Here is a 15465-nt window from a genome sequence, read left to right as displayed (position 1 = left end):
GGAGATTCGATATAGGTCAATGTTTTTAAATATTTTCTGGGTCAAGGTTGGGCTTTTTCAAGAGAGTCTTTATTACTGCCACTTTTAGTGATTTTGGTACACATCCGGTGGATAGGGAGGCGTTCACTATGTTCAACATATGAGGGCCAAGCACAGGAAGCAGCTCTTTCAGTAGTTTAGTTGGAATAGGGTCCAGTATGCAGCTTGAAGGTTTAGAGGCCATGACTATTTTCATCAATGTGTCAAGATATAGTATTAAAAAACTTCAATGTCTTCCTTGATCATAGATCCTGGCAGTGTTGTCCAGACTCAGGACAGCTGAGCTTTGGAGAAATACACAGATTTAAAGAGAAGTCCGTAATTTTCTTTCTAATTATCATGAGCTTTTCGTCAAAAGAAGTTGATGAATTTATCACTGCTGAAGTGAAAGCCATCCTCTCTTGGGGAGTGCTGCTTTTTAGTTAGATTTGTGACAGTATAAAAAATACATTTTGTATCGTTCTTATTATCCTCAATTAAGTGTGGAAAAATAGGATGATCGAGCAGCAGTGACTACTGCATGGTACTGTCTTTCCCAAGCTAATAGGAAGACTTCCAGTTTGGTGTAGCGCCATTTCCGTCCCAATTTTCTGGCAGCTTGATTCAGGGCTCAGGTATTTTCTGTATACCAGGGAGCTAGTTTCTTATGACAAATGTTTTTTGTTTTTAGGGATGCGACTGCATCTAGGGTATTACGCAAGGTTAAATTGATTTCCTCAGTTAGGTGGTTAACCGATTTTTGTACTCTGACGTCCTTGGGTAGGTGGTGAGAGTCTGGAAGGGCATCTAGGAATCTTTGGGTTGTCTGAGAATTTATAGCATGGCTTTTGATGATCCTTGGTTGGGGTCTGAGCAGATTATTTGTTGCGATTGCAAACGTAATAAAATGGTGGTCCGATAGTCCAGGATTTTGAGGAAAAACATTTAGATCCACATTATTTATTCCACGGGACAAACTAGGTCCAGAGTATGACTGTGGCAGTGAGTAAGTTTGGAGACATGCTGGACAAAACCCATTGAGTCAATGATGGCTCCGAAAGCTTTTTGGAGTGGGTCAGTATCTATAAAAAGTGATTGAGTAGGCTGCATAGATTTCATGACTAGAAGCTCAAAAGACAAAAATGCAGTCTTTAAAAAAATAATAATCATTGAAATTTGTTATTGAAATGTTAGCAACACCTCCGCTTTTGCAGGATGCGCGGGGGATATTGTCACTAGTGTAACCAGGAGGAGAGGCCTCATTTAACACAGTAAGGCTTAAGCCATGTTTCAGTCAGGCCAATCACATCAAGATTATGAACAGTGATTCGTTAATTGACTATAACTGCCTTGGAAGTGAGGGATCTAAATTAAGTAGCCCTATTTTGAGATGTGAGGTATCACAATCTCTTTCAATAATGACATGAATAGAGATAGGTCTTTATTCTGGTGAGATTGCTAGAGCGAACAGATTTGCCCAACCTCGATCGGGGCACAGACATGGTCTCAATGGGGATAGCTATGCTGACTACACTGACTGTGCTAGTGGCAGACTTCACTAAGATGGCAGGCTGGCTAACAGCCTGCTGCCTGGCCTGCACCCTATCCCATTGTGGAGCTAGAGGAGTTAGAGCCCTGTCAATGTTCATAGATAAGATGAGAGCACCCCTCCAGCTAGAATGGAGTCCGTCACTCCTCAGTAGGCCAGGCTTGGTCCTGTTTGTGGGTGAGTCCCAGATAGAGGGACAATTATCTACAATTTCTATCTTTTGGGAGGGGCAGGAAACAGTTTTCAACTTTTGCTGTAGAGCTCATCACTCCCTCTAACTGGGAGGGGGCCAGAGACAATTACTCAATGCTGACACATCTTTCTAGCTGATTTACACGCTGAAGCTATGTTGCACTTGGTGACCTCTGAGTGTTTCATCCTAACATCGTTGGTGCCGACGTGGATAACAATATCCCTATACTCTCTACACTCGACAGTTTTAGCCTTAGCCAGCACCATCTTCAGATTAGCCTTAACGTCGGTAAACAGTGTATGATCGCTGTATGATTCTTTTTAAGTCTAATAAAATTGGCAGGTATCAAAGTAACGTTAGCAACAAACCGCACAGCAGCACGTAAATAAGTCCACAAGTTGATCTCTGCATGTGTGGTTCCCACCGTGAAGAATGGAGGAGGTGGTGTAATGGTGTGGGGGTGCTTTGCTGGTGACACTCAGTGATTTATTTAGAATTCAAGGAACACTTAACCAGCATGGCTACCACAGCATTCTGCAGCGATACCCCAGCCTATCTGGTTTGTGCTTAGTGGTACTATCATTTGTTTTTCAACAGGACAATGACCCAACACACCTCCAGGATGTGAAGGGGACTATTTGACCAAGAAGGAGAGTAATAGAGTGCTGCATCAGATGACCTGGCTTCCACAATCATTCGACCTCAACCCAATTGAGATGGTTTGGGATGAGTTGGACTGCAGAGTGAAGAAAAAGCAGCCAACAATTGCTCAGCATATGTGGGAACTCCTTCAAGACTGTTGGAAAAGCATTCCAGGTGAAGTTGGTTGAGAGAATGCCAAGAGTGTGCAAGACTGTCATCAAGGCAAAGGGTGGCTACTTTGAAGAATCTCAAATCTTAAATATATTTTGATTTGTTTAACACTTTTTTGCTTACTATATGATTCCATGTGTTATTTCATAGTTTGATGTCTTCATTATTATTCTACAATGTAGAAAATAGTAAAAAAGAAAGAAAGACTTGAAAATTGTAGGTGTGTTGACTGGTATTGTAAATATATTTATTATTGTTATTACAGTATTTTTTTTCTTCTTCACATATTTAACCCCTTATTTTGTTGGCACAAAACTACTTCTATACTTCAATTCATTTGTAGCGGTTAACTTTAGATGTATCCTGTGACACGTGGGGGTCACGGAGTAAAACTGAGAACACCATCCATGTTTGTGAGTCTCCCCTTTCTATATAGTGGTCATATTAGTTCGTAGTTTTATATAAACAAATACATCACATCATTTCTTATATAAATACTTTTGATAATTTTTTGTACGATAACTAGCATAAAATGTATCGACAATTGTGGACATTTCCATAAATTCTCCCCAAATTATTGATTTACAAAGTATACAGGATGGAACTCTTATTCTGAAGGATTCCAAAAAATCCGTGACCCGGAAGTACTCAGTTATTCTTAACTGCTTTGTAGCTATGTGGTTTGCGAAAATTATCTATTTGTCTAGCTAGCTAGCTAGATAAAAAAGCTTATTAGATTTGTGACTTGTGTTTGTATAACGATACATATTAATGTAGATTTAATTAACTACCATATACGACTTAATTAGTGCTCGTTATATTCAAATAATCCGTGTCCACAGGGCTGCTTTCCCGAAGAGTAGCTTGCTGGCTAGGTAGCTATCTTATGTTGTTTATAGTGCGAGAACGAGGGAGCAACTGAGACATGGAATGAAACGGTCGCAGAGTTAGCTACAGTAGCTAGCCAATTTACTTGGTTTCCAAGGTAAGTTCAATGGCTAACGTAATCTAATTACTAGAAGTGCTATCATAATCGAACTTCATATTTAACACAAACCTATTGTTATGTGTTGACCTGTTTAGTAGTTAACGGTGAGCTAGCTAACATTCATTCACAGTCAAGTTCCCCAATAGCGGACTAAACGCCACGGTGGGGTGGAGTTTAGTCCGACAGGTCCTCAGCTGCTGAGCTAGCCAGTTTGTATACGTATGCCCCATTTTCATGGCTAGCAATGTTACATTCACGGTTACACACACCATATACGTTATCAGTCATTCCAGCTTCAATATCTTCCATGTGGGACTGTCAGGGTAAGTTAAGTACCTGTCTGCTGTGATTACTTTTTGTTGTCCACACAATCTGGAATCGCTAACTATCCATGATCTGTCAGTTAATTTGCTAGGCCTATATTAAAAGTATTTACACTCTCCTTGCTAAGCTGACATATAATGGTACCAAACGGTGTATCTATCATGGCTTTTCTCTTCCAGTTTGGTAGCAGCAGACATCTGCCAGGCTTTAAGAAATTAGCAGATTGGATTTTTGAGGCCAGGGATTAGAATTTGAGACAAGTTCGACTGGAATCAGATTCACGTTTCGTCGCCATGGCTTGGGCTCTGAAGTTGCCGCTCACCGATGAGGTGATTGAGTCAGGTCTGGTCCAGGACTTTGATGCCAGTCTCTCTGGCATTGGACAGGAGCTTGGAGCTGGGGCATACAGTATGAGGTATGAATCATCATTGGAAGTCTATTGAAAATGCACTGATATGTTAGAATTGAAATAAATATGTTCTGTAACTAACCGAAGACCAGAGCCTTTCGTTTCCAATGGGAGCAAATTAATCATGATGGACAGAACAAGCAAGGAGGTTGGCAGGGCCATGCACCATCTAGTGCGAGCCTATTGGTCAGGATCAGTTGGTGTAAGGGATACGGCTCTCTCTTTCAGACTGCTCTTTTGTTAGTTTTGTAAGTGTTCTGTTACATGATACTGAAGTGCCTGGAAAGTGCCTTATTGTCAGTGAAATTCTTATTTTGAGAGGGGATGAGATACCCAGGCTGGATACCAAGGTAGTTGATTTGTTTTTCACAAGTTTTTTCCATCATAACTTATTAATTGTAAAGAAAGGGACTGCTATAAATCACTTCTCCTTTTTCCAGTGTCTCCTAATGATATATTTATCTATGTCCACATTTTTTGTATGGATAACAGAATTTACAAAGGAGGTTATTTTAAGAAATTAGTCTCCCTCAGTCTCATACTAGGGAGATTCAAGGCCTGTGAGTTGTTTCAGACATGTTGATACTATGCCAATATCATGTGCTTGTAAAAGATGTTGGCTTGCCAGTTCATTGACCATGTTGTCTTGCGTCTCTTTCTTCAGCGATGTGCTGGCCCTACCCATCTTTAAGCAGGAGGAGTCCAACCTGCCACCTGACAGTGAGAACAAGATTCTTCCTTTCCAGTATGTTCTGTGTGCAGCAACCTCGCCTGCCATCAAACTGCACGATGAAACACTTACCTACCTCAACCAAGGTTAGCATCTGTCTGTGTTCCATTTTCATGATTGTGCTTTTCTTGTGAATTTGTTGCTAATTTAAAGAAATAGCAAGACAATGATGTGGTATGTTTATGAACTTTTGTCTTTTGATTTTAGGACAGTCTTATGAAATTCGAATGCTTGACAATCGGAAATTGGGGGAACTCCCAGAAATCACTGGCAAAATGGTGAAGGTAAGATGAACAAGAACACAATGAGTCATGACCATAGGCATGGGAGTGAGCTTTTGTTTGTCTGGGCCTATTCCAATGCCATAATTTCCTATGTTTTCTACCAGTAGTGCAGGTACTTCCTGGTTCCTCAGTGATGTTTCTGTGTGTCCTCAGAGCATCATCCGAGTGGTCTTCCATGACCGGCGTCTTCAGTACACAGAGCACCAGCAGCTGGAGGGCTGGCGCTGGAACAGGCCTGGAGACCGCATCCTCGACCTGGGTGAGTTCTCTGTCTGGGAAGGGTATTGGACTACTCTGGGTGAAGAAGGACTGAAGGGGCTGTTTTTAAGACTGTGGAACTGGAATTGCTTTAAATAACACAGAGCTGTATCTTCACTGAATGAAATGATGATTGACAACAGGCTGCATAACATGTAGTTAGTTTGCTCACACAATCCTTTTGATAACTTGTCTTGTGTTGCTCCATTGCAGATATCCCCATGTCAGTTGGCATGGTCGACCCCAGGGCTAACCCTACTCAGCTTAACACGGTGGAGTTCCTGTGGGACCCATCAAAAAGAACCTCTGTTTTTATCCAGGTAGCATGATAAACACACCCACAGTTGTTTTCATAAGGTTGGTCATAGCTTATCATCTAACATCAGTCCAAGGCTGTCTGAATGGAATGGGAAACAAATGGGTTTCAAAAAAATTGCTCTCTCTCTCTATTGAATAAAACATCCACCGGTTTTCAAATAGTCATGACAATCCTTGTTTTAGGTTCACTGCATCAGCACAGAGTTCACCATGCGGAAGCATGGGGGAGAAAAGGGCGTACCTTTTCGCATTCAGATTGACACTTTCAAAGAGAATGATGGCGAAGAGTATACAGAACATCAGCATTCTGCCAGCTGTCAGGTCAAAGTCTTCAAGGTGAGAAGAAAGTCTGAGCAAAAACAATGAAAATGGGTTAACTTTTGTCATTCAAAGATACATTAGATGTTAGCTTCATTTGATCCCTGTCATGGTGCTATCCATAATAAACATAACGTTACCTCACCTGTGGCAGCCTAAAGGTGCAGACAGGAAGCAGAAGACGGACAGAGAGAAGATGGAGAAGAGGGCGCCTCAGGAGAAGGAGAAATACCAGCCATCCTATGAAACCACCATCCTAACAGAGGTTGGAGTCAGTGTGTTGAGTGAATGGGAAAAGGGATGGAGGGATTTGGAGAAGAAGGGGTGTGGCAGTAGTCAGTATGTCTAAGAGATGGAGAAACATGAACGAAATGATGCATTTCATTTTTGTATCAATAATTTCATCATAATGTATAGAAATTATGCACAACACAGGATTTCTTTCTGAAATCAAGAACTAACATCTGGAGAGCTGGATTAAGTAAAGAGCCTAGGTCCCTCTCTACTAGAATAACAGAAATGTTCTCTTGCAGTGCTCTCCCTGGCCAGAGGTCACCTATGTCAATAACTCCCCATCGCCTGGCTTCAACAGCACACACAACAGTTTTCCAGTGGCAGAGGGGTAGGGATCAGGACATAAACATGCAGCCTGTTCTGAACCACACTGCCAATTAATAAAATATTATGGGGGTGCAATGCCTAATACAACAGTTTTTTTTGTTTGATTTGGGAATTTCTGTTTGTTTTCCATCTACTCCCACAATGTCCCTCCCAACATTTTCAAGTAATTTTTCTGTTCTTCCCAGAAATGGATCCCCCGGTCACCAGCCAGAGCCAGTTGTTCAGGTGGCAGATGTAAGTACGTCCCCTTGTGTGTCCTAAACCCACTCAAGGCTCATCATCTCCTGCTCCATCCCTTCTCACTAACCCCACATCTGCATGTTTAAAGTCCAGCTTCTTTCACATAACTGAAGTTGACACATTGTGGTCATGCTTTTGCTTTTGCTGTTGGCAGCAGGACTAGTGAAATACTGTAGAAAAGTGTCTGTAGTGGGAGATTAAACTAAACTGAAAGAATGAGGACTGAGGCTGAGAATGACTTTGCAATCATTACACGTTGTTTTAATTTCAAAGCAGCACACACTTTAACATGACATCATCATTATGTTTTCGCATGAGAGAGCTGTCCATTTGTGCACCCATTTTCCATTGATGACATTTGCATGTAGTCGAACATATTTAACAAAATAATGAATATATATGGCAATACTGTTTTGGTTTTCTGTCTGAAATTCTTTGGGAAAAGGAAAGGGAATGCATGGATAAGTCTCGTCAGATTTGGGTTAGAATACCAGACTACTTTATAAGAACCTGCAGAATGAAAAATATCACAAGTTGGATAAGGTCTATTTGCTTTGAACAGTTCTATTATTTTTGACTAGCGCAAGAATTGTGTATTTTTTATTTTTTTTCTCCCCCCATTCATGTGTTCCTAGATCCCAGTTACTAATACATGGATGAAACATGCCCTTTGTTTTTCGGTTCATCAAGGCAACCATTTAACTAATGCAGTAGACTGTTGTCCTCCATAAAGAATCTATTGTATGATGCACATCCCAAATGATTAATACAGTTGATAGATGGAAACAGACCTTGAAATAAGCCTATACATCCATGTCTATGCACCTATCAGTTCAGTTTTATAAAGGGTATGTACACCTTTTCTCCCTTCTTTCTCCCGCATTATTATCCAATATAGATTGAAAGCTGTCTGACTGATACGATTGTAAGTTTCCAACATTTTCTAAATGTCTGACTTTGATTAAAGATGCAGACTTCATGGTTTAGACAGACTCAAACAGAATGTGGGAGTGTGCGATATTCACTGATGTATAATATATAATCTTTAAATTATTGATTGCACTTATTAACCCTATTGCTTGCTGTCTGATCATGCTGATAAGTACAGTACCAGTCAAGTTTGGACACACCTACTCATTCAAGGGATTTTCTTTATTTGTACTATTTTCTACCAAAAAAGTGTTAAACAAATCAGAACATATTTGAGATTCTTTGAAGTAGCCACCTTTGCCTTGATGACAGCTTTGCACACTCTTGGCATTCTCTCAACCAGCTTTACCTGGAATGCTTTTCCAACAGTCTTGAAGGGGTTCCCACGTATGCTGAGCAATTGTTGGCTGCTTTACCTTCAATCTGCGGTCCAACTCATCCCAAACCATCTCAATTGGGTTGAGGTTGGGTGATTGTAGAGGCCAGGTCATCTGTGGCAGCACTCCATCCCTCTTCTTCTTGGTCAAATAGCCCTTACGCAGCCTGGGGGTGTGTTGGTTCATTGTTTTGTTGAAAACAAATGATAGTACCACTAAGCGCAAACCAGATGGAATGGCGTGTCACTGCAGAATGCTGTGGTAGCCATGCTGGTTAAGTGTCCCTTGAATTCTAAATAAATCAGACCGTGCACTTGAAGTTACTTTAAAGTTCTTCAAATGTTCCGCGTTGGCTGATCTTCATGTCTTAAAGTGATGGACTGTCATTTCTCTTTGCTTATTTGTGCTGTTCTTGCCATAATATGGACTTGGTATTTTACCAAATAGGGCTATCTTCTGTATACCACCAGTACCATGTCACAGCACACGTCACATGTCACAGCACTTATTGGCTCAAACGCATTAGAAGGAAATAAATTCCACAAATGAACTTTTCACAAGGCACACCTGTTAATTGAAATGCATTCCAGGTGACTACCTCATGAAGCTGGTTGAGAGAATGCCAAGAGTGTGCAAAGCTGTCATCAAGGCAAAGGGTGGCTACTTTGAAGATTCTCAAATATAAAATATATTTAGATTTTTTAACACTTTTTGGTTACTACATGATTCCATACGTGTTATTTCATAGTTGTGATGTCTTCACTATTATTCTACAATGTAGAAAATAGTAGAATTAAAGAAAACCCCTTGAATGAGTAGGTGTGTCCAAACTTTTGACCGGTACTGTATGTATCCAGTTGTTTTAATAATTTTTAGGCAGCAACATCTACCTTAACTCTCCCTAAGGCCCACTTGAATTTTTGACATCACAAATAAGTGGTGTTTGTGTCAAAGAAGACTGTTTTTAGCACAAACAAATTGGCACTCATGCTATCTTGCAAACTCCTTGTCACTCATTGTCATGCCAACTCATTGCCAATGTTGGGCAAGAGCTAAAATAGTTCTGGGACCAGGCTCCTTTAATACTCTTGAGTACTTGTACCAGTATTTATAACAACACCTCTCCATGATGTACGTAATAGTCATGTAAACTAGTTTTGAAATAAATGCAGCTCTGAGGGTTGACAGTGATGCTATGTATTTTGACAATAGCCTCGCTGTTTGCGCTGTCAAAATATCACCCCTTGTGTTTTATCCCCATTTTAGACAGAAATACATAAGCAAGGTTTTTTGGGGCTGGTGGGGGGGTTTGCTACATGATGATAAAATACAATTTAAAAATTGAGACATTCTGACTTACAGTTGTCGTCCCATCTGCTTACAAGAGACAGTGAAAGTGTCCATCAGGTATATATTAATTTATGATTTTTCTAGTTTGAATATTGAATCGTTTTGCCTTTTTAAAGCAAAGGTGGTATATGTATTGCACACACTTCTTCTCTGACCTGGCTCCGAGCAGATTTGTTTACGTGTAGAACAATTGAACAAGATGACAAACCATTTTTTTAAATGAATTCTTTGTGTGTTTCTGTGTAGAAGTGGATAACTGCTACAATGATATTTTATCTACTCTGTCATTGTAATGGGGCTTTATTCCTCCTTTTAGCATGTTGTGGGATGGGTTACCTCAGAAAAACTACTCATACCTGGCTGCATATACAGTGGGGCAAAAAAATATTTAGTCAGCCACCAATTGTGCAAGTTCTCCCACTTAAAAAGATGAGGCCTGTAATTTTCATCATAGGTACACTTTAACTATGACAGACAAAATGAGAAAAACAATCCAGAAAATCACATTGTAGGATTTTTAATGAATTTATTTGCCAAATTTGGTCAATAACAAAAGTTTATCTCAATACTGTTATATACCCTTTGTTGGCAATGACAGAGGTCAAACGTTTTCTGTAAGTCTTCACAAGGTTCCACACACTGTTGCTGGTATTTTGGCCCATTCCTCTATGCAGATCTCCTCTAGAGCAGTGATGTTTTGGGAATGTTGCTGGGCAACCCGTACTTTCAACTCCCTCCAAAGATTTTCTATGGGGTTGAGATCTGGAGACTGGCTAGGCCACTCCAGGACCTTGAAATGCTTCTTACGAAGCCACTCCTTCGTTGCCCGGGCGGTGTGTTTGGGATCATTGTCATGCTGAAAGACCCAGCCATGTTTCATCTTCGATGCCCTTGCTGATGGTAGGCTTTGTTACTTTGGTCCCAGCTCTCTGCAGGTCATTCACTAGGTCCCCCCGTGTGCTTCTGGGATTTTTGCTCACCATTCTTGTGATCATTTTGACCCCACGGGGTGAGATCTTGCGTGGAGCCCCAGATCGAGGGAGATTATCAGTGGTCTTGTATGTCTTCCATTTCCTAATAATTTCTCCCACAGTTGATTTCTTCAAACCAAGCTGCTTACCTACTGTAGATTCAGTCTTCCCAGCCTGGTGCAGGTCTACAATTTTGTTTCTGGTGTCCTTTGACAGCTCTTTGGTCTTGGCCATAGTGGAGTTTGGAGTGTGACTGTTTTGAGGTTGTAGACAGGTGTCTTTCATACTGATAACAAGTTCAAACAGGTGCCATTAATACAGGTAACGAGTGGAGGACAGAGGAGCCTCTTAAAGAAGAAGTTACAGGTCTGTGAGAGCCAGAAATCTTGCTTGTTTGTAGGTGACCAAATGCTTACTTTCCACCATAATTTGCAAATAAATAAATAGAAAATCCTACAATGTGATTTTCTGGATTTTTTTTCTTCTCATTTTGTCTGTCATATGTGATGTGTACCTATGATGAAAATTACAGGCCTCATCTTTTTAAGTGGGAGAACTTGCACAATTGGTGGCTGACTAAATACTTTTTTGCCCCACTGTATCTGACCTTAGAGTGGATTTGATTGTACACTTTTCAAACCAATCCAATGTTTAACAACATCATTCGATGGCTTTTGCCCTGCCGGCCTCAAATTTCTGTGTCTCTGTCTGCGTCTTTTTTGGAACAAATAGAACCTGTTACCTGCGGCAACACCACAGGATGCTCAGCAGTGGCTACATAGAAACCGCTTTTCACCATTCTGTCGGCTCTTCACTAATTTCTCAGGTAAGGGTAATTTCTCAATATATAGTTTCTTGCTGTGAATTTATATTCTCAACTTTTGACTGTCTGAAATAAAATCTATATTCTTTGAGTATTAGGCTCATTGTTCTATGTTCCAGGGGCAGATCTGTTGAAGCTGACCAGGGAAGATGTCATTCAGATCTGTGGGCCAGCAGATGGTATTAGGCTCTTCAATGCACTGAAAGGCCGGTAGGTGTACTTCCTTACCACTCTACTTCCATATTGCACCATTCATACTGCAATATGGAAATGCCTATTGAATTTAATAAATGATTGAGTGTGAAGTTTCTCGTGTCAGCTTATTTCTGTGTGTGCGCGCAGAGTGGTACGTCCCAGGCTGACGGTGTATGTGTGCCAGGAGTCCCAGCAGGCTCGGGAACAGCAGCAGAAACATGAGAACGGAGACACAGCTAGCAGCACTTTCTTCGGTGTGTGTGTTCTATATATAAAGCATTCATAACGCTTGCTTGCTTGCTTGCTTACTTGCTGATGGCGGCGCAATGCGCCAAATGATAGCATAATGATAGCAGTGATGTTACGGCATAATACACAGTTAGCTACATAGGGTGTTATGAAAATGATTGACAATATATATCCTTGTACACTGCTGCTGTCTTTTGCAGTGTACCATGCCATCTACCTGGAGGACTTGACAGCAGTTGAGCTGACAGAGAAGATCGCTCAGCTATTCAACATCTCACCCAGACAGATCAGTCAGATCTTTAAACAGGGACCCACTGGTATACATGTCCTGGTCAGTGACGAGGTATGGCTCGTCTCAGAAGTGGTACACTACTGAATAGGGTCTGATTTTTAGACAGTCTTTTGTTTCTGGATCAGTCTTCCTTAAGTCTGAGTCCTAATGTGTACACTGTTCCTGGCCTCTAAGATGGAATTTCTCATTTCTCACAGATGATTCAAAACTTCCAGGATGAAGTATGTTTTGTTTTGGACACAATGAAAGGTATGAGTCATTCAATCTATTTTCTTTTACCACAAATATTGGGGAGTGGAGAAATGTTTTCTGTATCACTCTTCGTGACTTTGGCTCCGTTTCTTTATCAACAGCCGAGACGAATGACGGCTACCACATCATCCTGAAATGAAGACTGTCTGGGGGATTGCCTAACCCCTGCTCTGTCTTTTAGACTCAACCCTGCAAGCCCCTTTACAGGCTCTGTCCCTGATATTCCTGGACTGTGCTGAAGATTACCTATTCGATTCTCTGAGGCCCTTGCTATGGGGAATGTTGACTTAAGCAGCTTGCCCATCCTTGATACCTTATTGTCTTATTTTAAAGGGGTGACTGACTCTATTTGAGCTGCCATATTGAAGCAACACGCTTCAGTTTCCTCCCTTGCTAGAAACCCTTTTAAAACGGTTGCATTTTCCTCCTTCACTGCTCATGTGTTTGAAAAAGAGAATGGAATGAAGATACCCTGCCACTGTTAGTGCATCATGATGAGCAGCTGGTGTGCCGAAGTTCTATGCTTCAGAATCAAGGAGTTTGCTGTCACATGAAATGGGATCCACAACAAGAGATACAGAGTTCTTATACATTGGTCTCCATCTCCTACTGTTAGGCTGCCTGGCTTGACATCAAGGATCCAGTTTGTGAGGACCGTGGCCATGGTTACATAGCTACGACACGGGAAAGAGAACCTTAACAGGAAGTGGTGTCTTAATAGGCTGCTGGTTTCCCTTTCATTACCTATGTCCTTTTATTGTTTGGGCGTAAGTCTGTCCTCTGTTCTCTCTCCTCTGACCCGGAAACTGATAAGTGGTCGAGGACTGTGTCAAATCCTTAGAAGGCAAACGGAAGATGATCCTCCCCTCCTCAGTAGCCTCCTTTTGGCGAGGAAGCACAAGTGTATTCTACCACGTAAGAGTTTTGATATTTGCCACACCCCCTATGAAAAACGCGTTTTGTATTGTCATGGGAGAAAATCATGCACACATTTAAGTGATATGCTACTTATCCTTTTCTCTATAAAATGTCTTGCACAACATTTATTTTGGAATCCACCCCTGTAAATGTAATTTGCCTGATGACATGCGAGTGGAGAAGGAGCTTCTTATTTCAAACAAGTATTTTCATCCAAGTTCAATCTCCTCACCACCTCTCCTCGTTTTTTTTTCAAAAGGAGGCAAGTGAGGATGCAGGAGTTGAGCAAATCTAATTGAGAAACGGCCCATGAGAACCCCTCTCTGTCCTCTTCCAGTGAGTGCTGTGCTCCTGTGAAAACCTACAGTCCTGTTTTCCTGTATCCTCCTCTATTACTTGTGAGAGAACATGTGTGCAGCTTTTGAACACTGTCAAGACCGTGTCAGGATACTGGTCTGTTGATCATGATATGGCCCTCGCATCCCTGAGCCGACTAGGTAAAAAATGCTAATTGACTCAAATGTAAACATTAATCTGATTGACACACTGTCTTTCTTTGTTAGTGACACCACACAGTGGCAACACCAGCAACTTACCAGTCTCTGTCTTGCCTACTATCCCTACTTACCATCATACTGTATTTATCACTTTACAGTTTCATTACAAAGGTTTTGGACAATTCTCAAACCTTTATTTTAAGTAGATAATTGTTTAAAATATATTAATCATGTCTTACTTTTAGCTGTTTTATAAAACCTTCCTACCATATGTTCCTTCCTTGTTTAGAGAACAACTCTTTGCATTGTTTTTGGATATTGCCACTAATACTTAGCAGTGGGGTGCATAGGGCTTGATAAACCTGCATGTGTAAAGCTAGAGTTGGTTCCCATTCAATCAAGTTCAACTGAACGCTTCCAGAATATCGATTGCGTGATATTTAGATGTTGTCCAGTTTTACCCCTCGCTCAAGTCATCAGAATGATTAAACTAGTTACACATTCGTGGCCTGTTTGTATTTTTTTTTAAATGCCTAACTTCGTGTGGACACCATTGTGAAAACAATGTTTTTTAAATATATTTTTTAATTGTATTATTCCTCAAGCTTTTGAGTTCTGTATAAGCAGGTATTTTAAGCCGGAAAATAATTCCAGAGTTAACTTTGAATGTCCTAATATTGGCCAAACATATAATGTAGATCAAAAAAAAAATGTTTTTATACATTGAATGTGTTTGGTCTGTCCTTGTACACCTTGTTCGACACAATAGCTGGATAAGTATAACCCCTTGCCAGAAATACTCCTATTCATACGTTGTTTTATGTGCATTTGGTAACCATGATGGTTGCTATGGTCTTTTTGGTACGAGGAACACTTCGAGAGGAATGTGTGAAATATAACCCGTATGTTTCTAACTCCAAAACGAGGATTTAAAATATAACCAAGTCATTCGTGTAATCTAAAATTGTTTTATTGTTTATCATTATTACTAGAATAATTATTTAAAACCTTGTTATCCAACGCATGATCGCCAAGAATGGACAAAGGGATCATTAGGACTACACTTCCCAGGATACGTGGTGCATGGTCTGTTTGTGATGTCACAATGAGTATATATGGCTACACCGTGGCGTTCTTTATTCTATTGTTACATTGTAACAAACCGGGGCAGAGGCGAGGAAAAGGAGGACGTCAATCGGATAAAATTCTGTAACATTTTGACATTTCTGTACCAAATAAAGCGAGGGGGGATAACGGCCATTATACTTGAAGAAAAACGACGTTGGGCCGATTGAAACCGCTCTTGAAAAGAAAGGATAAACGAATACAGATGTCAGCGGATGCTCTTCCAATGCAAGCATTTAAAGGCTCAAACCTGGAAGATAAGGCATCCGGCAGTTATCTCCCAATTTTTTTTACAACTTAGCAGAAAATGTCAATAGCCTAATAAATGTTAACTAAACTTGACGTCCTTCTTTCCTACCGTCTGCCCCGGCTATACAGGATTGCTACGTCAAAGTTAAATGGAACATACACTCCTGGAAGCGA

The 15465-nt window shown here is 40.7% G+C and overlaps 1 protein-coding gene across 3 annotated transcripts; it reads left to right on the top strand.

Moving 5' to 3' along the window:
• Positions 1 to 3216: 3216 nt before the first annotated feature.
• Positions 3217 to 14420, top strand: LOC135504156 (transcription factor CP2). Of its 3 annotated transcripts, XR_010450086.1 has the most exons (19): positions 3217 to 3558; positions 4065 to 4300; positions 4959 to 5110; positions 5232 to 5308; positions 5462 to 5567; positions 5780 to 5886; positions 6068 to 6220; positions 6357 to 6467; positions 6736 to 6824; positions 7009 to 7057; positions 7962 to 7988; positions 9733 to 9777; positions 11424 to 11517; positions 11634 to 11724; positions 11857 to 11963; positions 12159 to 12301; positions 12448 to 12499; positions 12604 to 13417; positions 13680 to 14420. XR_010450086.1 is itself a non-coding variant. In XM_064922480.1 (18 exons), the coding sequence occupies exons 2-18, from the start codon at positions 4179 to 4181 to the stop codon at positions 12639 to 12641; spliced, it is 1563 nt and encodes a 520-aa protein (XP_064778552.1). In that variant the 5' UTR covers positions 3217 to 3558; positions 4065 to 4178; the 3' UTR covers positions 12642 to 14420. The 3 variants fall into 3 exon arrangements, 2 of the variants coding, with proteins under 2 accessions (XP_064778552.1, XP_064778553.1); XM_064922480.1 differs by having other exon boundaries at positions 12604 to 14420; XM_064922481.1 differs by lacking the exon at positions 7962 to 7988 and having other exon boundaries at positions 12604 to 14420.
• The last annotated feature ends 1045 nt before the right edge of the window (positions 14421 to 15465 follow it).

Source organism: Oncorhynchus masou, chromosome 18, assembly GCF_036934945.1.
Source record: "Oncorhynchus masou masou isolate Uvic2021 chromosome 18, UVic_Omas_1.1, whole genome shotgun sequence".
Classification (NCBI taxonomy): Eukaryota; Metazoa; Chordata; class Actinopteri; order Salmoniformes; family Salmonidae; genus Oncorhynchus; species Oncorhynchus masou.
Note: the sequence above shows the minus strand (reverse complement) of the source record. Positions and strands in the feature narration are given on the sequence as shown.